The sequence below is a fragment of the Mobula hypostoma genome, chromosome 7 (assembly GCF_963921235.1).
Source record: "Mobula hypostoma chromosome 7, sMobHyp1.1, whole genome shotgun sequence".
NCBI classification, from domain to species: domain Eukaryota; kingdom Metazoa; phylum Chordata; class Chondrichthyes; order Myliobatiformes; family Myliobatidae; genus Mobula; species Mobula hypostoma.
In genome coordinates, this window is record NC_086103.1 from 11,604,580 (window position 1) to 11,627,500 (window position 22,921).

The following is a 22,921-nucleotide window of genomic DNA, read 5'->3' on the forward strand; positions in this document are numbered from 1 at the left end:
TCAATTACCACCCAAGTTTGAAGTTTGGGTTTATATTTCCACACCTATATATGCATAAACTCTGCTAATCTGTTCGATTTATCTAGTTTTATATTGTATTGTGTAGTTACTAATAAAAGAAAAGTTAGTAAACTGCAAAAAAAAGACTCCAGGTGTGTTCCATTTCTGCTGGTTCTTGAACCCATTACAGGGTACGTAACATGTGTATGTATTGTGCTGGAGATTGAGAGAGAATCAATGCTCTGCAAGATAACTTTTGAGGGATTGCATTGAAACTCTTTACTAAAATATGAATGCACAGTATTTTGGCACAGGTTTGGACATTACAGTAGCACAGTGGTTACTGCAGTGTTACAACAGCTCAGGCCTTTGGAGTTTGGAGTACAATTCTGGCATCCTCTGTAAGAAGTTTGTATGTCCTTCACATGAGCGCGTTGGTTTCCTACCACAGTCCAAAGTTGCACTGGTCAGTAGGTTAGCACCATTCGTTGATCATTGTAAATTGTCCTGTGGTTAGGCTAGGGTTATAAAGGTAAGTTGCTGAAAGTTCCAGCTCATTGGGACGAAAGGGTCTGTTCCATGTTGTTTCATTAATTAAATAAAAATAATGCATGCAATCAACCACAAGAATACCCAAGCTGGGGCTAAAATTACCCCGATTAGTATTAACCCAGGACAGGCCCAGGTGGGAGACTGGGGAGGGGTTGTAGGGCTGAGAGGGAAAAATAAATCAGCTATGATCAAATGGTGGAGCAGACTTGACGGGATTATGGTATTACTGAAAATGAGGCCACATGCAAGCCTTCGAAATATTGAAAGAACAGCTTTAGAAGAATGACTGAAAAAATGGAATTTCCCCTGCAGTTCAGTAAGGCAATTTCACTTGACATTGCATCAGCCACATATAATTCCCACTGGGCTAGAGTACTTCAGATTTGATGGTGGAACTTCCTGTTTCTAAAGTTAAGAAGGCAGATATATAATCTGACTGAAATGTACAAAATACGGACGGAAGTAACAGGAAACTTATCCCTAAACAGAGGTTTCCTTAAGCACACTAAGAATTTCAATAAGTCTGGATGTGTGTTTAGTTTGCGAATATGGTCCAACATACACAAAGGCTCGCAGGGCCAAAGTGCCTGTTCTGTGCTTTACCACTAAGTAAATAAGATAGCATTCTGATAGGGCGATTCTGCAAGAAACAAGTCCTTCCAAGCACAGCATTAGGACCAATCTCAATTATCCATCCATAACACCAAAAGACAAAGAAGCAGCAGTAGGCCATTCAACCCATCGAGTCTGCTAACCATTCCATCATGGCTGATTTATTATCCCTCTCAACCCAATTCTTCTGCCTTCATCCTAACTAATCAAGAACCTATCAACCTCTGCTTTAAATACCCCAAATGACTTAGCCTCCACAGAGTTCTGTGGCAATGAATTCCACAGATTCACTACTCTATGATTAAAGAAATTCCTCATTGCTATTCTAAATGAACATCCGTTTATTCCGAGGCTGTGTCCTCTGGTTCTACCCTCTCTCACTATAGGAAACATCCTCTCAACATTCACTTTATCAAGGCCATTCAATATTCCATTGGTTTCAATAAGACGCCGCCTCATTCTTCTGAACTCCAGTGAGTACAGGCCCAGGGCCATCAAAAAGGTTGGCACACTATTGGGGATCAAATGGAATGGAACAGACTAGAATATCTGAGAGTCTGATTCACCGGATCATTGGTGAGGCCAACAGTGGGAGGGTTACGTGGCCTCGGTAGTGGTGCTGACCAGGCCTCATTCATGCCCCGGGGTTGCCTGTTGCAGCCGTTGAAGTAGGAGACGCCGGCGCTGGGCAAGTGCTGCTGGGTTGTGTACTGGCCCCTCTTGTCAGTGATGCCCTCTAGTGTTCAACTGCAGCTGCACTGCGCGAGATGAGGAACTGTTGTGGGCTGTTCTTGCAGAAACATGGCTCCAGAACAACATCCATGCGCCATCACTCAACAGGACATGACACTCAGGGACTTGGGATATATTTTTATCTTTCTAATTATTATTTTATTCGATACTGTACATTTGTCTATTGCAAAAATACATGCGCTATGTGCACTGTGTGTGACTGTTGGTATGGTGTGCTTTGCACCTTGGAGCCGGAGGAACACTGTTTCGTTGAGCTGTATTCATGTGTATGGTTGAATGACATTTCACAAACTGTACTGCTCTATGTTCTATTAATATAATAACTGGAGATGATGGACTTGCCATGGTGCCATCAACCATGGCAACCAAAGCCTGACTGGAACAACAGACAACTTCAGGCACAATAATGACAGATTTCAATGAAAAGGAGATATTCACATGTCAGAGGCAATCAAAGGCTATTGATCATGACCTAGTGATCTTGTTGTGGGTTGGTCAAGAGGTGATAACACAGTATCAGAATATTGATGAAGATACTGTACCTCATCTCTAAACATATGTAGAAAGGACATACAACAACACACACAAAAAGCAGGAGGAACTCCAGTAGGTCAGGCAGCATATAAGAAAGGAAATGAACTCATTATGTTTTGGGCCAAGACCCTTCAACAGGACAAATTGATCAAAGTATTATAATAACTGAGAACATAGAACAGTACGACACAGGAACAGTCCCTGGGGCCCACAATGTTGTGCCGAAACAGCTAAAAAGCAAATCAAAAAACCCTTGGAAAAAAACTAATCCCTCCTACCTACACAATATCCATATCCCTCCATCATTCTTGTATTCATGTGCCTATCTAAACGTCTCTTAAAAGCCTTGAATGTACTTGCCCCTGCCACTATACCAGGCAGTGCATTCCAGGTATCCACCACTCTAAGTAAAGAAAACTTAGCCTCACATCCCTTTGAACCTACCCCCTCTCACCTTCAATGCATCCTCTCGGGTAATTAGACATTTCTACCCTGGGAAAAAGATACTCCCTGTCTACTTTACCTATGCCTCTCAATCTTTTAAACCCCTATCAGATCTCCCCTCAGCGCCCACCGCTCCAGAGTAAAAACAAGTTTCTCCAGCCTGCGTCCTGGTAAACCTCTTCTGCACCCTCTCCAAAGCCCTCAAGCTTAACTGCGAATGAATGTGCAGAGAAAATCCAACCCCAGTAGAGACAAAAGAGCTATGGAGGAGAAATGGAAAACAAATGCTCATCTGAATGGGATTGGGGAGGGCGAATAAGATCAGATGAGGGTGAGTGGGGTAAATAGAGTGCATACTACAGCTGCTGGAAAAGAGAACAAAAAACAGAAAATGCTGAAAGTATTCAGACAAGTCAGGAGAGGGAAAGAAAGTTTTCATGTTCTTTCTTTACTTACCATATTTCAGCACTCCCAAATTATAACTCTTCACCCCCCCCAACTATTTCTACCTTTACCAACTCAGCTCCATGTCTCACCCCCATTTCCACCCCCTTCCCACATCTATCACCCACTGTTCCCTGTCTCACCCCTTCCTCCACCTGAATTTTCAGCTTATCATCCCGCCTATCGGTTACTGTCCTGTCTCAGATATTAAAAAATCCTTTTCCTCCACAGATGCTGTTCCAAGCACTGAGTTCCTCCAGCAGCTGCTCTACTGTTTCAGGTTCGAGCATTTCCCGGAATTGGAGCAACAGCCTCTGTTCGTGTGCATGTGTTTCAGTTTCATTTAGTGATCACCAACCCCTCCTTTCTGTTATCATTTCATTTAGTGACCACCAAACCCCTCCCTTCCCTGTCACCATTTCATTTAGTGATATCCAACTCTTCCCTTCCCTGTTACCGTTTCATTTAATTACCAAACCTCTCCCTTCCCTGTTACCATTTCATTTAGTGACCACTATCTCCCACCCACCCCCACCCCTCACATTCTATATCACCATTATTTAATGACCAGCAATCTCTATTCCCCTTCCATAAGACAAGGAGCAGAATTAGGCCAATCAGCCCACAGAGCATACTCTATCATTCGATCAAGGTTGATTTATCTTCCCTCTCAATCCCATCTTCTGCCTTCTCACTGTAACTTCTGAGGTCCTTACTAATCAAAAATCTATCAACTTCTGCTTTAAATATACCCAATAACTTGGCTGTCTTCTGGCTAAAGAAATTCCTTATCTCTGTTCTAAATGGACATCCCTCCATTCTGAGACTGTACCTCCTGTCCCACGGTGGGAAATATCCTCTCCACAACCACCCTACGTCTTTCAATATTTGATAGGTTTCAATGATATTCCCCCTTCAATCTTCTAAATTCCAGCAAGTACAGGCTCAGAGCCATCAAACACCACTCATAGATAACACAAAATGGTCTGCAGATGCTGGGGTCAAAGCAACATGCAAACCACACTGGAGGAACCCAGCAGGTCGGGCAGCATCCGTGGAAATTAACAGTCAACGTTTCGGGCAGGAATCCTTCCTCAGGACTGAAGAGGGAGACAGCAGGGGCCCTAAAAAGGTGGGGGGGGCGGGTGGGAAGGAGAAGGCTGGTAGGTGCCAGGAGAAAAACCAGTAAGGGGAAAGATCAAGGGTGGGAGGGGGAAGAGGAACCAGGGAGGGGATAGGCAGGAAAGGTGAAGAAGGAATACGGGGAAAGCACAATGGGCAGGTAAGGGAGGCGGAACCATAAGGGAGGTGATAAGCAGCTACTCATAGATAAGCCTTTCATTCCCAGAATCATTCATAGACAAGCCTTTCATTCCTGGAATCATTCTTGTGAACCTCCTCTGAAACCTCTCCAACGACAGGACATCCTTTCTTCTTTAAGGGGCCGAAGACTGCTCACAATACTCCAAACGCTGTCAGACCAAGTCCTTATCAAGCCTCAGCATTGAATCCTTGATTTTATTTTCTAGTCCTCTCAAAACGAATGCTAATATTGCATTTACCTTCCTCACCACCGACTCAAGCTGCAAGTTCAGCTATAGGGAATCCTGCATGAGTCCACTCCTTTATTACTTCTACCAAAGCTTCCCTGCCACATATTTGCCCACTCTCCCAATCTGTCGAAGTCCTTCTGCAGACTCCCTGCTCCAACACTGCCTGCCCTTCCACCTGTCTTCAGGTCATCCGCAAACCTGGCCATAAATTCCATCATCCAAATCATTTACATAGAAACACAGAAAACCTGAAATCTGAATGGAATGTTGAAAGGCATGGACAAAGTGGATGTGGCAAAGTTGTTTCCCACAGTGGGGGAGTCTAGTACGAGAGGGCATGACTTAAGGATTGAAGGGCGCCCATTCAGAACAGAGATGCGAAGAAAATTTTTTAGCCAGAGGGTGGTGAATCTCTGGAATTTGTTGCGCAGTGGAGGCCAAGGCATTGGGTGTATTTAAGGCAGAGATTGATAGGTATCTGAATAGCCAGGGCATCAAAGGTTATGGTGAGAAGGCGGGGGAGAGGGACTAAATGGGAGAATGGACCGAATGGCCGACTCCTGCTCCTTTGTCTTATGGTCTCTTAAAAGACCCTATAGTATCCATATAACGTTAAAAAAATGATCCCAAACCATATCCCTGTGGCACACCACTAGTCACCTGCCGCCAACCAGAAACGGCTCCCTTTATTCCCACTCTTCACCTGCTGACAGCCAGCCAACCTTCTGTTTCATTTCGTGACCACCCTTCCCCATTCATTTGCAGGCGAGCCTTGGGTACGGGATCGACCCAACTGCAGCAGCCCTGCAACACAGCCAGTTCCGACCGGGAGCCGCGTCTCTGCGACAGGCTCCCGGTACTGGAAGCCCCCGGTACCGGCGCTTTTCCACTCACCCCCCCTGATCCCGCCATTTGACCGACCTGGTCTTTGGGCCTGTTCTCCTCCTCCATTCGCCTCACGAGCTCCTCTTGCTGATTCAACAGCTCCGCTGGATCGCACTCGCCCTGGTTCGCCATCGCTCCGGATCAGAAGTGAAAGAAAGCCGGGCGAAAAGCATAGTTTAAATCCCCAGCGCCCTCTTCGGGGCGGCGCCAGCGTCTCTCGTCACCTCATTCGCTCCAGTCCATGTCCATCACTGGCAGCCGTGCACCGCCTCCGGCAGAATGTCTCGCCTCTTCATTTATTCCAACTCACGTCCATCACCAGAGCCCTGCCCCTATTGGCCCCGGCGCCACCACCTTCCATATGGAACGCCCTCCGACCGGAAAAATGCACGTCTATCACCGAGCTCCTGCTCTCATTGGTTGAAGGGCACCTTGCTCCCACCCAGTTAGGATGGTCAGCGAATCAGTGCCCTGCCCCGGTCAGATTAGCCACTCTTGTGATTTCTGTCAATCACAGTGACCTGCCCATCGGGGTAGTAAACCCACCAGCAAGAATTTCTAAGAAGCGAAACAGTTGAAAACCGCATTTACTCTATCTTAAATGTTGCGCCTCTTTTAAGGAATAAAATTTCCTTTTGTACTTGTGCATAAAACAGCAATAAAACTGTTAAGTAAAATCTAGAATAAATAAAATAATTATTCTTCCCCCTCCCTTCCCAGTTCTGATGATGGGTGTCAGCTCGAAATGTCGACTATTCATGCATTTCCACAGATGCTGCATGACCTGCTGAGTTCCTCCAGCATTTTGTGTGTGTTGCTCTTGATTTCCAGCATCTGCAGAATCTCAAACACGAGGAAATCTGCAGATGCTGGAAATTCAAGCAACACACACAAAATGCTGGTGAACGCAGCAGGCCAGGTGGCATCTATAGGAAGAGGTACAGGCGACGTTTCCTCAAACTCCTAATGAAATATAACCATAGTCATACCTTCTTTCCAATTGCATCAATATACGTGGCCCGGGATAGACCTTCAGAGATGTTCACGAACTTGAAGCTGCTCTTCCTTTTCCACTGCTGACCCCTCGATGAAGGACTGGTGTGTTTTCCCTCGACTCACCCTTCCTGAAGTTCACCATCAATTCCTTGGTCTTACTGACATTGAGTGCAAGGTTGTTGTTGCCAGTTGATCGATCTCACTCTCAACGTCTCCTCAACACCATCTGAAATTCTGTTAACAATAGTTGTGTCATCAGCAAATTTATAAAAGATGTTTGAGCTGTGCCTAGTTATGGGTGTAGAGAGAGTCGAGCAGTGGGCTAAGTAATATAGTGACCTATCACCTGGTTGTACTCACATCTACTGCGAAGAAGTGCTTTGTGTGGTTGGTCATGAAGACTCAACTCCCGCCTAAGCAAGGACCTGGACCTGCTGCAAGTTTCCTATTGCCATCATCGGTCTACGGTGGATGCAATCTCACTGGCTCTCCACCTGGCCTTGGATCACCTGGACAACAGCAATCCCTACATCAGGCTGCTGTTTACTGATTACAGCACAGCATTCTACAAAATCACACCTTCAGTTTTAATCAACCAGCTCCAAAAGCTGGGCCTCTGTAATTCCCTCTGCAACTGGATCCTTAACCTCATCGGGAGACCACAGACAGTGTGGATCAGAAACAACACCTTGTCACTGACAATCAACACAAACGCACCTCATGATGTTTTTAATATATTTCTATAAGACACACAAATAGAAATGGAAGGACTGCAGGTGCTGGAAATCTCAAAGCTCGACGTAAATTTATTATCGATGTACATATGTCACCATATACAACCCTGACTTTCATTGTCTTGCAGGCATACTCCGTGAATCCATAATAGGATAATAACATTATGGAATAAATGAAAGACCACACCAACTTGTGCAAAAGACAACAAACTGTGCCAACACAGGAAAGTATAGAGGGATCGTCAGAGGTAATTTTTTTTCACACAGAGCTTTGGGTGCATGGGACACACTCTTTGGGTGGTGAATAAGGCAGATACATTCAGAAACAAGAGAAAATCTGCAGATACCATAAATCAAAACAACACACTCAAAAAACACACACAAAATGCTGGTGGAACGCAGCAGGCCAGGCAGCATCTATAGGAAGAAGTACAGTCGATGTTTCGGGTCGAGACCCTTCGTCAGGACTAATGGAAAAAAGAGATAGTAAGAGATTTGAAAGTGGGAGGGGGAGGGGAAGACCTGAAATGATCGGAGAAGACAGGAGGGGGAGGGATGGAGCCAAGAGATGGACAGTTGATTGGCAAAAGGGATACAAGGCTGGAGAAGGGATAGGATCATGGGATGGGAGGCCGAGGGAGAAAGAAGGGGGGAGGGAGCACCAAAGGAAGGTGGAGAACAGGCAAGGAGTTATTGTGAGAGGCAAAGAGAGAGATAGATAAATAATAAATAAATAAATAAGGGATGGGGTAAGAATGGGAGGAGTGGCATTAATGGAAGTTAGAGAAGTCAATGTTCATGCCATCAGGTTGGAGGCCACCCAGATGGCATATAAGGTGTTGTTCCTCCAACCTGAGTGTGGCTTCATCTCGACACTAGAGGAGACCATGGATTGACATATCAGAATGGGATTGGGACATGGAATTAAAACATGTGGCCACTGGGAGATCCTGCTTTCTCTGGCGGACAGAGCGTAGATGTTCAGCAAAGCGGTCTCCCAGTCTGCGTCGGGTCTCGCCAATATATAGAAGGCTGCACCGGGAGCACCGGATGCAGTATATCACCCCAGCCGACTCACAGGTGAAGTGTCGCCTCACCTGGAAGGACTGTCTGGGGCCCTGAATGGTGGTGAGGGAGGAAGTGTAAGGGCAGGTGTAGCACTTGTTCAGCTTACAAGGATAAGTGCTGGGATGGAGATCGATGGGGAGGAATGGGGGGGATGAATGGACAAGGGAGTCACGTAGGGAGCAATCCCTGCAGAATGCAGGGGGGGGGGGAGGGAAAGACGTGCTTGGTGGTGGGATCCCGTTGGAGGTGGCGGAAGTTATGGAGAATAATATGTTGGACCCGGAGGCTGGTGGGGTGGTAGGTGAGGACAAGAGGAACCCTATCCCTAGTGGGGTGGTGGGAGGATGGGGTGAGAGCAGATGTGCGTGAAATGGGAGAGATGCGTCTGAGGGCAGAGTTGATAGTGGAGGAAGGGAAAGCCCCTTTCTTTATAAAAGGAAGACATCTCCTTCGTCCTAGAATGAAAAGCCTCATCCTGAGAGCAGATGCGGCGGAGACGGAGGAATTGCGAGAAGGGGATAGCGTTTTTACAAGTAACAGGGTGAGAAGAGGAATAGTCCAGGTAGCTGTGAGAGTCAGTGGGCTTATAGTAGACATCAGTGGATAAGCTGTCTCCAGAGACAGAGACAGAAAGATCTAGAAAGGGGAGGGAGGTGTCGGAAATGGACCAGGTAAACTTGAGGGCAGGGTGAAAGTTGGAGGCAAAGTTAATAAAGTCAACGAGTTCTGCATGTGTGCAGGAAGCAGCGCCAATGCAGTCGTCGATGTAGTGAAGGAAAAGTGGGGGACGGATACCAGAATAGGCTTGGAACGTGGACTGTTCCACAAAGCCAACAAAAAGGCAGGCATAGCTGGGACCCATACGGGTGCCCATGGCTACACCTTTAGTTTGGAAGAAGTGGGAGCAGCCAAAGAAGAAATTATTAAGAGTAAGGACCAATTCCACTGGACGGGGAGAGTGGTGGTAGAGGGGAACTGGTTGGGTCTGGAATCCAAAAAGAAGCAGAGAGCTTTGAGACCTTCCTGGTGGGGGATGGAGGTATATAGGGACTGGACAAACAAAAAAACAAGACGATGGGGGCCAGGGAACACAATCAAAACATTGGTTTGAGGCAAAATTTTGTGCTTAAAGTTCTGCTATTGAATTGCGGCTTTTATAGATTTGAATCAGATGTTCGATATAGATTCTGACTGCCTACTCTACCTCTGCCTTTCGTCATCTTATTAACCATTATCAGGTCTCCCCTCAGCCTCTGCCGTTCCAGAGAAAACAGCCCAAGTTAGTCCAATTCTCGTTATGGCCCATGCTCTCTAAACCAGGCAGCATCCTGGTAAACCTCTTGTGCACCCTCTCCAGAACCTCAATATCCTTCGTAGAATGGGGTGACCTGAGCTATACAAAACCAGGCAGCATCCTAATGAACCTCTTCCACACCCTCTCCAGAACTTCCTCAGCCAGCCAATCATAGGGCAACCAGAAATAAATGCAATACTCCAGGTGAAGCCTAACCAGACTTTTATAAAGCTCTTGTCACAGGAAGCGGAATAATATTCCCCAGCGAAACTTGAATTCTGGATGGAATTAATCAGGCGGTTAATCTCATCAACCATTCTAATTAGCTCCTCCATCCTTTCTTATCACCGCACTTCACTGCAAACATTTTAAACCACTTTTAATGTTGTTTGCATTGTACATACATGCTGGTATATCATGAATTTATACACATTTTATTTCTAATCTGTACTTTAACCGCCAACTTTATTTTTTGTATACTTCTTTATTCTTTACGATTGTTAAATGTTTTTGTTGCACGCCACGCACCGGCCAACACACCACAGCAAATTCCTAATACATGTAAGTGTACATTCAAAGGGCACTTTCAGATACAGAAGGTATTATGGTTGAGGTCTTCTGTTGCTGTAGCTCATCCACTTCAAGGTTTGATGTGTTGTACATTCAGAGATGCTCTTCAGCACCCCATCTTTATAAAGTGTGGTTACTTAAGTTACTGTCGCCTTATCAGCTTGAACCAGTCTGACCTCTCTCTTTAACATGGCATTTTCGCCCAGAGAACTGCCACACACTGGATGTTTTCTTTTGTTTCTCATACCATTCTCTGTAAACTCTAAGTGCATGAAAACCACAGGAAATTAGCAGTTTCTGGGATCCTCAAACCACCCAATCTGGCACCAACAACCATTCCAGTGTCAAAATCATGTAGATCACACTTCTTCCCCATTCTCATGTTTGGAGTGAACAACAACTGAACCTCTACCATATCTGCATGCTTTTATGCATTGAGCCATGTGATTGGCTGATTAGATATTTGCATTAACGAGCAGGTGTACAGGTGTACCTAATAAAGTGGCTTCTGAGTGTAAATAGAACATAGAAATCTACAGTACATTGCAGGCCATTCAGCCCACAATGTTGTGCCGACCTCGTAACCTACTTTAGCAACTGCCTAAAATTTCCCTACTGCATAGCACTCTATTTTTCTAAGCTCCATGTACCTATCTATGAGTTTCTTAAAAGATAAATATAACTGATTCTTGATCCTTGATCTTTGAATAAAATGAAAACTTGCAAAGTGAAACTCTGTTTCCATTGCAAATCTATCATCTTTTGTAAATGTCTCTTGTTAGGGAAAATGACAGTCCCACAGTGGACCAGGAGAGATGTACAAATGGATGTGACTCACAAGAGAATAAGATACTGCTCGAGCAGAAAGCAAAGGTATAATTGTTCTAGCAACACACACAAAATGCTGGAGGAACTCAGCAGGCCAGGCAGCACGTATGGAACACAATAAACCGATGACATTTCAGACCAAGACCTTTCACAGGGGGAAAAAAAGATGAGAATTTACAGCAAGAAAGTTGGGGGGGGGGGAAGGAAGAAGTGCAAGGTGATAGGTGAAAGGGATAAGGAGCTGGAGAAGGGGGAATCTGATAGGAGAGGGACGACCATGGAAGAAAGGGAAGGGGGAGGAGCACCAGAGGAAGATGATGAACAGGTAAAGAGAAAAGGTGAGACAGGGAAACAGGAATGGGATTGGAGAAGGTGAGGAGCATCTACCAGATGTTGTTCCACCTGTCTTTGGGTAATGACACTCATGAACTGCGGAATTGAAATGTTTATATATTGTTTATTTTCCTTTCCAGGACCTGTGCAATAACTTTCCAAAGGTACAAAAAAGGTTTGTAAATTAAAACATCTGTTGAAAGTAATTTGTGTCAAATTATATCAGTTGGAATTGGAGTTGGTTTATAATTGTGACATGTACTGAGATACGGTGGAAAACTTGTCCTGCATACTGTTCATACAGGTTAAAGATGAGCTTTATTTGTCACACCTATGTCGAAACACATAGTGAAATGGATCATTTGTGTCATATCAAATCAGCGAAAATCAGGAGTCCGCCTTACTGATGTAGGGGGCCGTGAATTTTATAACAACAAGGTAGAGGATGTCCTTGAGACTGGTGATACATGCCAGACAGATCTCAAAGTTGTATAATGTACACATTATACTTTGATTATAAGTCTGCCCAATGGGAGAGGGGAGAAGAGAGTTTTGTCATCTTCAGAAGTTTTCTGATGACTCTGCCATACTGCAGCTTAATGTGAAAGAGACTAAGGAGCTGGTGGTAGACCTGAGGAGAGCTAAGGTACCGGTGACCCCTGTTTCCATCCAGGGGGTCAGTGTGGACATGGTGCAGATTACAAATACCTGGGGATACGAATTGACAATAAACTGGACTGGTCAAAGAATACTGAGGCTGTCTACAAGAAGGGTCAGAGCCATCTCTATTTCCTGAGGAGACTGGGGTCCTTTAACATCTGCCAGATGATGCTGAGGATGTTCTATGAGTCTGTGGTGGCCAGTGCTATCATGTTTGCTGTTGTGTGCTGGGGCAGCAGGCTGAGGGTAGCAGACACCAACAGAATCAACAAACTCATTCATAAGGCCAGTGATGTTGTGGGGATGGAACTGGACTCTCCCACGGTGGCGTCTGAAAAGAGGATGCTGTCTAAGTTGCATGCCATCTTGGACAATGTCTCCCATCCACTACATAATGTACTGGTTGGGCACAGGAGTACATTCAGCCAGAGACTCATTCCTCCAAGATGCAACACAGACCGTCATAGGAAGTCATTCCTGCCTGTGGCCATCAAACTTTACAACTCCTCCCTTGGAGGGTCAGACACCCTGAGCCAATAGGCTGGTCCTGGACTTAATTCATAATTTACTGGCATAATTTACATATTACTATTTAATTACTTAGGGTAATATTACTATTTATTATTTATGGTGCAACTGTAACGGGATCAATAAAGTATGACTATGACTTTGTCTGGGGTGGGTGGGGTCTTTGATTGCGCTGGCTGCTGTACTGAGACAGTGAGAAGTGTAGACAGAGTCCATGGAGGGGTGTGGGGCGGGGAACGAAGTAGGAGGCTTGGAGGTGAAAGGTGGGAAAGCTGAAAGGCTGAAGAAGGAGGAATATGATGGGAGAAAAGAGTAGACAGATAGAGGAGAGACACCAGGAGTTTATTAGCTTAGTAAACCTAATTAATATCACTTCATACCCACCCACCTGCCCCTAAACTGGTATCATCTGTAGTGGCAAAATTGAACCAAAATCAAAACAAAAAAGTTGCTGCCAGCTTGCAATCCCAGACGAAGTTGTTATACCTGTATGACATACTTACAGCTTCAATGATTGCTCCAAAGAATAAACGTCCTTATTTCAATCCTTTGCAATGAAGCATTACTGAGCATTATCCCAGAAGTCAGCAAAGATAATGACTTACACTGGTCCTAAGCTACAAACTGCCACAAAATAAGCAAAAATACGGAACTTATTCCCTTCAATTTTATCAACCCATCCCACGCATGTGACTACTTACATAATAAACGCAGAATACAGAGCAGATAGAGAACAGATACATGGCTCCTGCACGATCTATCACCTGTAAGCTTCTACTCCTTTCTACTCCCCCCAAACTGTGCCGGGGTCCTGAATTACCCCTATGAACTGTGCTTTTGAAAAGAGAGAGAGAGAGTTATTTAACACCGACATGTTGTTTTGAAAAGAGAGAGAGAGAGAGAGAGAGAGAGAGAGAGAGAGAGAGAGAGAGAGAGAGAGAGAGAGAGAGAGAGAGAGAGAGAGAGAGAGAGAGAGAGAGAGAGAGAGAGAGAGAGAGAGAGAGAGAGAGAGAGAGAGACAGACAGACAGACAGACAGACACACACATCTTTACTTCGAGAACATTTCAGGGGATAATTAGAGAATTGGAAGCTAGGCACATGGTGTCATCTGCATATCACCCAGAGTTCAAGGGAGCCTTGGAACGGTTCAACTCAACTCTTAGGACCATGATTAAAACATATTGTGTGAAAAATGGGGAAAAATTGGGATGGGGGGGTTCCCCTCCTCTTATTTATTGTTGAAGATTCGATTCAAAAGCCATTGGAGGGTAGTCTGTTGGAACCTGTGTTCAGTTGCAGGCCAAAAGGATCTTTGACCTACTCAGAGAACAATGGTCTGATTTGGAAACATGTCAGTGTGCTTAATTATGTTTTGGAACTCTGGAAAGGATTTAATCAGCTTTGTGACCTTGCAAAGGAAAGTTTACAGAATGGTCAAATTGAAATAAAACATTTGTTCGCTAGAATGGCACCTGGGAGAATTGTTATGGAGCAAAATGGAGTCGTGAGATCTGATAATGGGAATGAAAAAAACATGTTTACCCACTGAATCTAGTCTCACAAAGATGTCAGAATTCCATTGTTTTGAAAAATATTACTGATAAGGTCCATCAGTTGGACCCTACACCGCAAAAACAAGTGAAAGAACTAATTGAAAAGCATGGAGATTCATTTTCTGACATTTTGAAATGGAGCACAGCATGACATCGTAATAAATTCAGCCCAGCCCATGAAACAGTATCTTTACAGAGTGAACTTTGAGAGAAGTAAAATAGTTGAACAAGAAACTAGAAACAAGAAAGAACAAGGAAAGAGAATGGGTGACTGTAATGATAGAATGGGGAAAGCTAAATACCTTATAAAGATTGACCTGTTAAAAGGATACTGGAGTGTTCCTTTGACAGAGAGGGCTGAAGAGATATCAGCATTTGTGACACCGTCTAGACTGTATGAGTACAATGTTTGACCCTTCAGAATGAAAAATGCTCCAGGGACATTTCAAAGAATGATCAATTCTGTGATTAGAGGTTTAGAAAGTACAGGGGCTTACATCAATGATTTAGTGGTCTGGAATGACACCTGGGAAGAGCATATTGCAGCTGTAGAAAAACTGTTTGACAGACTTTCCAAGGCCAATCTTACTGCGAGCCTCGCTAAAAGTGAGTTTGACCATGCCACCGTTAAATATCTGGGCTATGTGGTAGGCCAGGGCCAACTGGCTCCTGTACAGGCCAAGGTTCACGCTATTGCTGAGGTTCCTGTTTCGACCGGCAAGAAAGCTTTGAGAAGGTTTTTAGGAATGGTTGGGTATTATCGTAAGTTTTGTAAGAACTTTGCTGACATCGCTCTCCCCCAACAAAACTCCTAGGGAAGAGTGAAAGATTTGTATGGAATGACCTTTGCCAGGAGGCATTTGAACGTCTGAAAACCATCCTGTGTTATCATCCTGTGCTCAAAGCACCAGATTTTTCCAGCAACACACATCAAAGTTGCTGGTGAACACAGCAGGCCAGGCAGCATCTCTAGGAAGAGGTACAGTCGACGTTTCAGGCCAAGACCCTTCGTCAGGACTAACTGAAGGAAGAGTGAGTAAGAGATTTGAAAGTTGGAGGGGGAGGGGGAGATCCAAAATGACAGGAGAAGACAGGAGGGGGAGGGATGGAGCCAAGAGCTGGACAGATGATTGGCAGAAGGGATATGAGAGGATCATGGGACAGGAGGTCCGGGAAGAAAGACAAGCGGGGTGGGGGAACCCAGAGGATGGGCAAGGGGTATATTCAGAGGGACAGAGGGAGAAAAAGGAGAGTGAGAGAAAGAATGTGTGTATAAAAATAAGTAACAGATGAGGTACGAGGGGGAGGTGGGGCCTTAGCGGAAGTTAGAGAAGTCGATGTTCATGCCATCAGGTTGGAGGCTAGCCAGACGGAATATAAGGTGTTGTTCCTCCAACCTGAGTGTGGCTTCATCTTTACAGTAGAGGAGGCCATGGATAGACATGTCAGAATGAGAATGGGATGTGGAATTAAAATGTGTCGCCACTGGGAGATCCTGCTTTCTCTGACAGACAGAGTGTAGGTGTTTGGCAAAGCGGTCTCCCAGTCTGCGATAGGTCTCGCCAATATATAAAAGGCCACATCGGGAGCACCGGGTGCAGTATATCACCCCAGCCGACTCACAGGTGAAGTGTCGCCTCACCTGGAAGGACTGTTTGGGGCCCTGAATGGTAGTAAGGGAGGAAGTGTAAGGGCATGTGTAGCACTTGTTCCGCTTACACAAATAGCCTCCAACCTGATGGCATGAACATCGACTTCTCTAACTTCCGCTAATGCCCCACCTCCCCCTCGTACCCCATCTGTTACTTATTTTTATACACACATTCTTTCTCTCACTCTCCTTTTTCTCCCTCTGTCCCTCTGAATATACCCCTTGCCCATCCTCTGGGTTCCCCCCCACCTTGTCTTTCTCCCTGGGCCTCCTGTCCCATGATCCTCTCGTATCCCTTTTGCCTATCACCTGTCCAGCTCTTGGCTCCATCCCTCCCCCTCCTGTCTTCTCCTATCATTTTGGATCTCTGCCTCCCCCTCCAACTTTCAAGTCCCTTACTCACTCTTCCTTCAGTTAGTCCTGACGAAGGGTCTCGGCCTGAAACGTCGACTGTACCTCTTCCTAGAGATGCTGCCTGGCCTGCTGCGTTCACCAGCAACTTTGATGTGTGTTGCTTGAATTTCCTTTCTTTTTAAATCTTTTTATTGAGTAAGTATACAAAAAAGGTAAGCCATATAAACATTAATACAATGTTAAAGTATAATAAAATTCCAAAAGATAACAATACCAAAAAGAAAATACTACAAACAATGTAATTTAAGCATAAGAAAGCAAGATAACATAATAGTATACTAGATTTTATATATATCAATGGAAAAAAAAAGAAAAAAAAACCCCAAAAAAAAAACCCACCGTGCAACTAACTAAAAGCAAAGCAAAGCAATGGGCTAACTTGAAACCAAACAGAGTTAAACTTAAAATCACGTCCTCAATCCCGACCTCCATTAAAACAGTGAAAAAAAAACAAGAAGGGTAAATATTACATTAAATGAAAATATCGAATAAAAGGTCCCCAAATCTGTTCAAATTTAAATGAAGAATCATAAAGATTACTTCTAATTTTCTCCAGATTCAAACATAAAATCGTCTGAGAAAACCAAAAAAAGGTAGTTGGAGCATTAAGCTCTTTCCAATGTTGTAAAATACATCTTTTCGCCATTAAAGTAAGAAATGCAATCATTCTACGGGCTGAAGGGGAAAGATTACTAGAAATTTTAGGTAGTCCAAAGATAGCAGTAATAGGGTGAGGAGAGATATCTATATTTAATACCTTAGAAATAATATTGAAAATATCTCTCCAAAAAGTTTCCAAAGTAGGGCAAGACCAAAACATATGAGTTAAAGAGGCTATCTGCCCCGAACATCTATCACAGAAAGGATTAATATGCGAGTAAAAACGCGCTAACTTATCTTTGGACATATGTGCTCTATGAACCACTTTAAATTGAATTAGGGAATGTTTAGCACAAATAGAGGAAGTATTAACTAATTGTAAAATCTGCCCCCAATCATCCACAGAAATGGTAAGCCCCAATTCCTGTTCCCAATCTACCCTAATCTTATCAAATGGAGCTTTCCTAAGTTTCATAATAATATTATAAATCATAGCCGATGCACCTTTCTGACATGGATTAAGGTTAATTATCGAATCTAAAATATATATAGGAGGAAGCATTGGAAAGGAAGAAAGTATAGTACTTAGGAAATTTCTAACTTGTAAATATCTAAAAAAATGTATTCTTGATAAGTTATATTTATTAGATAATTGTTCAAAAGACATAAGGGAACCATCTAAAAATAAATCCAAAAACCGTAAAATACCCTTAGTCTTCCAAGTTTGAAAAGCGCGATCCGTAAAAGAGGGAGGAAAAAATATGTTACCTAAAATAGGAATCGCTAACCCGAATTGATTAAGATCAAAAAATTTTCTGAATTGAAACCAAATGCGCAAAGCATATTTAACTATCGGGTTAGAGACCTGCTTAAGGCGTTTCGAATCAAAAGGAAGAGAGGAACCTAAAATAGAACCAAGTGTATAACCCTGAACAGATTGTAATTCCAATGCTACCCATTTAGGAATAGATAGTATGTCCCGGTCAAGTAACCAAAATTTCATATGTCGAATATTAATAGCCCAATAATAAAATCTAAAGTTAGGTAATGCTAAACCTCCATCTCTCTTAGCTTTCTGTAAATGTATTTTACCCAGTCTCGGATTCTTATTCTGCCAAATAAATGAAGAAATTTTAGAGTCAACTTTATCAAAAAAAGATTTAGGAACGAAAATTGGTAATGCCTGAAACACATATAAAAATTTTGGCAAAAAAAACATCTTAACTGCATTAATACGACCAATCAAAGTTAAATATAAGGGAAACCATTTAGATGAAAGTTGAGTAATATGGTCTATTAATGGTAAAAAGTTAGTCTTAAATAAATCTTTATGTTTACAAGTAATTTTAATCCCAAGATATGAAAAGTAATTATTAATCAATTTAAATGGAAATTTATAATATAAGGGAAGATGTTTATTAATCGGAAAAAGTTCACTCTTACTAAGATTTAATTTATAACCTGAGAAAAGACCAAATTGTGCTAATAACTCTAAAACAGCAGGAATGGATCTCTCAGGATTAGAAATATATAAAAGTAAATCATCAGCATAGAGTGATAATTTATGGGACTTTAATCCCCGAGTTATCCCAGTAATATTTGAAGATTCTCGAATAGCAATTGCAAGAGGTTCTAATGCAATATCAAATAATAGGGGACTAAGAGGACAGCCTTGTCGAGTACCACGAAAGAGAGGAAAAAAAGGTGAGTTTAAGGAGTTAGTACGAACCGAGGCTACAGGGGAGTGATATAACAGTTTAATCCAGGATATAAATTTCAAGCTAAAATTAAACATTTCAAGCACCTTAAATAAATAAGGCCATTCTACTCTATCAAAAGCTTTCTCGGCATCTAAAGAAATAACACACTCAGGAACATTTTGTGAGGGAGTATAAACGATATTTAACAATGTACGAATATTATAAAAAGAGTAACGACCTTTAATAAAACCCGTTTGGTCTTCCGAAATAATAGAAGGAAGTACTTTTTCTAGTCTATTTGCTAATAACTTAGAAAAAACTTTAGAATCAACATTTAATAAAGATATTGGTCTATAAGATGCACATTGAGCAGGGTCTTTATCCTTCTTTAGTATTAAAGAAATTGATGCTCTATTAAAAGATTCCGGAAGTTTACCAAGTTTCAAAGAAGCCTCAAAAACCTTATAGAGCCAAGGAATCAATAAAGAAGCAAAACATTTATAAAATTCAACGGTAAACCCATCAGGGCCAGGAGCTTTCCCCAGATTCATAGAAAAAATAACATTCTTAATCTCATCCATTGTAATGGAAGTATCTAATAAAGAAGACATATCCTGTGAAATCTGAGGGAAGTCTAACTTATCTAAAAAATCATTCATATATTTAGAATCTCGAGGAGACTCTGATTGATATAAAGAAGAATAAAAATCACAAAAGGTTTGATTAATCCCCACATGATCCAATATCAATCGATCATTTTGGTTATAAATCTGATTGATTTGAGATTTAACATAATTAGATTTCAATTGATTAGCCAGCAGCTTGCCAATTTTATCACTGTGAACATAAAAATCACTTCTTGTTTTCTTTAATTGGTTTACAATCGAGGACGAGAGTAGTAAACTGTGTTCCATTTGAAGTTCAGTTCTTTGTTTGTATAGCTCCTCAGAAGGAGCCATAACATATTTCTTATCAATTTCTTTAATCTTGTCCACAATTGCCATCTCCTCCTGCTTCTGTTTCTTCCTCAAAGCAACGGAATACGAAATAATCTGACCCCGAATATAGGCTTTAAAAGTGTCCCAAAGAGTGTTAACCGAAATATCTTCTGTATGGTTAATTGTAAAAAAAAGCTCAATCTGTTCATTCATAAAATTAACAAAGTCCGAGTCCTGAAGCAACAGCGAATTAAAACGCCATTGTCTATTGTTTGGTATATTGGCCATAATTTTAATAGAAAGCTTAAGTGGAGCATGATCCGAAATGGTTATAGAATCATAATCACATTTAATCACTGAAGGAATGAGACGAGAATCAATGAAAAAATAATCAATTCTTGAATAGGAATGATAAACATGTGAAAAAAAGGAAAAATCTTTTTCCTGAGGATGCAGAAAACGCCAAATGTCCGTCGACCCAGAATCAGAAAGGAAAAAATTAATCAAATTTGCAGATTTATTAGGTAAAGTCCGTAAAGGAGCCGAACGGTCCAAAGCTGGAGATAAACAGGTATTAAGATCTCCGCCCCAAATCAATGAAAACTCGTTCAAATTCGGAAACTGATCAAACAATGATTTATAAAATTCCGGACAATCCATATTAGGAGCATAAACATTAACCAAAACTACTTTTTTATTAAATAGTAAACCACTAACCAATAAAAATCTACCATTCGGATCAGAGATAATATCCTGTTGTATAAAAGTAACTGAGGAGTCTATAAAAATAGAGACGCCTCGAATCTTAGCATTGGAGTTCGAATGAAATTGTTGTCCCTTCCAGAATTTGAAAAAACGTAGTCTGTCCCCCCTCCGTACATGGGTCTCTTGTAAAAATAAAATTTGTGCTTTAAGTCTCCGGAACACTTTAAAAACTTTTTTTCTTTTAATAGGATGATTAAGACCATTAGTATTCCAGGAGACAAAATTAATAATAGACTCCATAAATCCTAAAGTCAACCCACAATAGGGAGGATTGACAATAGGCGCGACCCACAAACCCGGAGAGGGAACAGAACATACAAAAGATACCGGGGAAAAGGACGCAACCAGTACTTCAATAATGTATATAGCCCAAAGAAAAACAAACTAAAACGTGAAGCCCCTCCCGCCACCCCCCAGCCCAAGACCCCAAGGCAAAATCTAAAGCAGACCCGCCAGAAAGAAGCAAGCGCTAAAACTACCCCCATGACTTCCGGTATACGCTCCCTAAAAAAAGGTATAAATATGAAAAGGATCAGCTAATTGTAAAACAGTAAAAAAATAAGTAAAAAAAAGTTAGCTCAATTAGAATACACACAGAACAGAACAAAAGCCGGAAAGTATATATTAAAAAAAAACCACAATAAACCTCAAACTCATGAATAGACACAGCAACAAAAAAAATAGGATTATTAACATAAAATGATTATAAAAAGCAAAACAGAATAAAATTTAAAAAAAAACTACAAAATTTAAGGCCGCACAGGAAATACGTAAGATGACAAAAGGGAAGTAACCACCCAGAATCCCCTGGGAAAAGAAAGAAATGACGCAGTTAAAAAGAAAGTTTAGCAGCCATATTAAGAAATCGAAAGTAAACTTTTCTGCCCAAATAGGGCACAGAAAAGTTAAAAGGGGGACTTCCGGTAGCGCTCATGGAGTGAAGTCGCGTTCTTGACTCGCTCCATTACCTCTGAGTTTTTTCTCTCTATGGTCAGCTATACTTTAATTAACTATTAAGGCATCAATTTTTACAATACTTTGAATTAAACTGAATTCTCTGACAATTGGATGATACTGAGATCGGCTATGTTGCTTGAATTTCCAGCATCTGCAGAATTCCTGTTGGTTGTGTGTGACCAGATTTTTCCAAGCCATTTTCTATAGGAACAGACGCTAGTGACGAAACTGCTGGGGCAGTACCGTTACAGAAGGGTGTTGATGACATTGAACACCCAGTAGCGTATTTCTCAAAGAAATTTAATGTGCACCAGAAAAATTATTCAACTGTTGAAAAGGAATTGTTAACACTTATTCTAGCTTTACAACATTTTGAGGTCTATACTTGTCCTGCCCAGAGACCACTTGTGGTTTACATGGATCATAATCCGTTGGTATTTCTAACTAAAATGAAGGATAAGAATAGGAGGTTGTTAAATTGGAATCTGATATTGCAAGAATGTGACTTAAAAATCAAACATGTGAAAGGTACTAACAATATTATAGCTGATTACTTATCCAGATATTAAATTGGAAATTGAACACGTTTTTGCTCTGTCATCTGATGATCATACATGTATTGTTCAAACTCTGTAATTTACATTTAGACCAACAAAATTTTCGTCTTCGTCAAAAAGGGGATGTGACGGGGTCCTGAATTACCCCTATGAACTGTGCTTTTGAAAAGAGAGAGAGAGTGTTATTTAACACCGACATGTTGTTTTGAAAAGAGAGAGAGAGAGAGAGAGTTGAAGACTAACTTTTGGACTGTCACTTTAAGGCACGCGGAACTTTTGGATTTCTGCTGACTTAGAGAGAGACAGCATTGAGCAGCTCAAAAGTTGCTATGGTGACTGAGGGCGGTGTTATTTGATGGACAATCGATGTTATGATTTTTCGGCAGTGTGTTTATACTTCCCAAGGATATTTGCCTGCTAGTGCATTTCTTACACAGACAAAGAAAGGAGGAGTTATTTGACTGACAGCTGGTACTCAGTATGGTGAGATAAATAGGAGGTCAGATGATATAGACCTCAGGCACACGTTTCGGACACTGAATGAGCTTTGATGTGCCCACAGGGAAAGTGGGTTTTTGGAGGATCGATCAGACAGATCGATCAGTCGCTCTTGCAGTAAGAAAAGGGATTGACTGGTGGGGAGTTGTCCATGTGTCCACCCTTGCCTGGGTTGATAGCTCCACCACAGAAAACCAGTCCTCTTTGTTGAAATCACAGTCGGTGACTTTTAAAGGATTTCGGAGGACAACAAGAAGATCGACGGGGTTTAGCTCATCTGAAGACTCAAATCTCTCCCTCTCTCTCTCTATCACTACTCAACTCAATACCACAAACTGAACTGAACTTTACTCATCATCGTAAGACTGTATCTTTTTACCCCTAGACTTAAAGAAGCTTGGTTTTTCATATTTTTCCACACTTACTTATATATAATCATTGCTAACCTGTTTGATTTTTCTACATTTATATTACCGTATTGCGTAGTTACTAATAAAT

General features: G+C 42.1%; 1 protein-coding gene across 4 annotated transcripts in view; it reads right to left on the reverse strand.

The window, feature by feature from the left end:
• Nucleotides 1–22,921, reverse strand: part of hars (histidyl-tRNA synthetase) — an 86,319-nt gene that overhangs the window by 58,661 nt on the left and 4,737 nt on the right. For 3 of the 4 annotated variants that reach the window (XM_063053015.1, XM_063053012.1, XM_063053013.1), the window contains exon 2: nt 6,767–7,007. Coding sequence is in view for 1 of the 4 variants with exons in the window: in XM_063053014.1 (XP_062909084.1) it covers nt 5,814–5,909 (96 nt within the window). In the remaining 3 variants the exon portion in view is untranslated. Of the gene's footprint in view, nt 1–5,813; nt 5,921–6,766; nt 7,008–22,921 lie in introns of those variants that run through there. The other variant, XM_063053014.1, reaches the window with a different exon arrangement.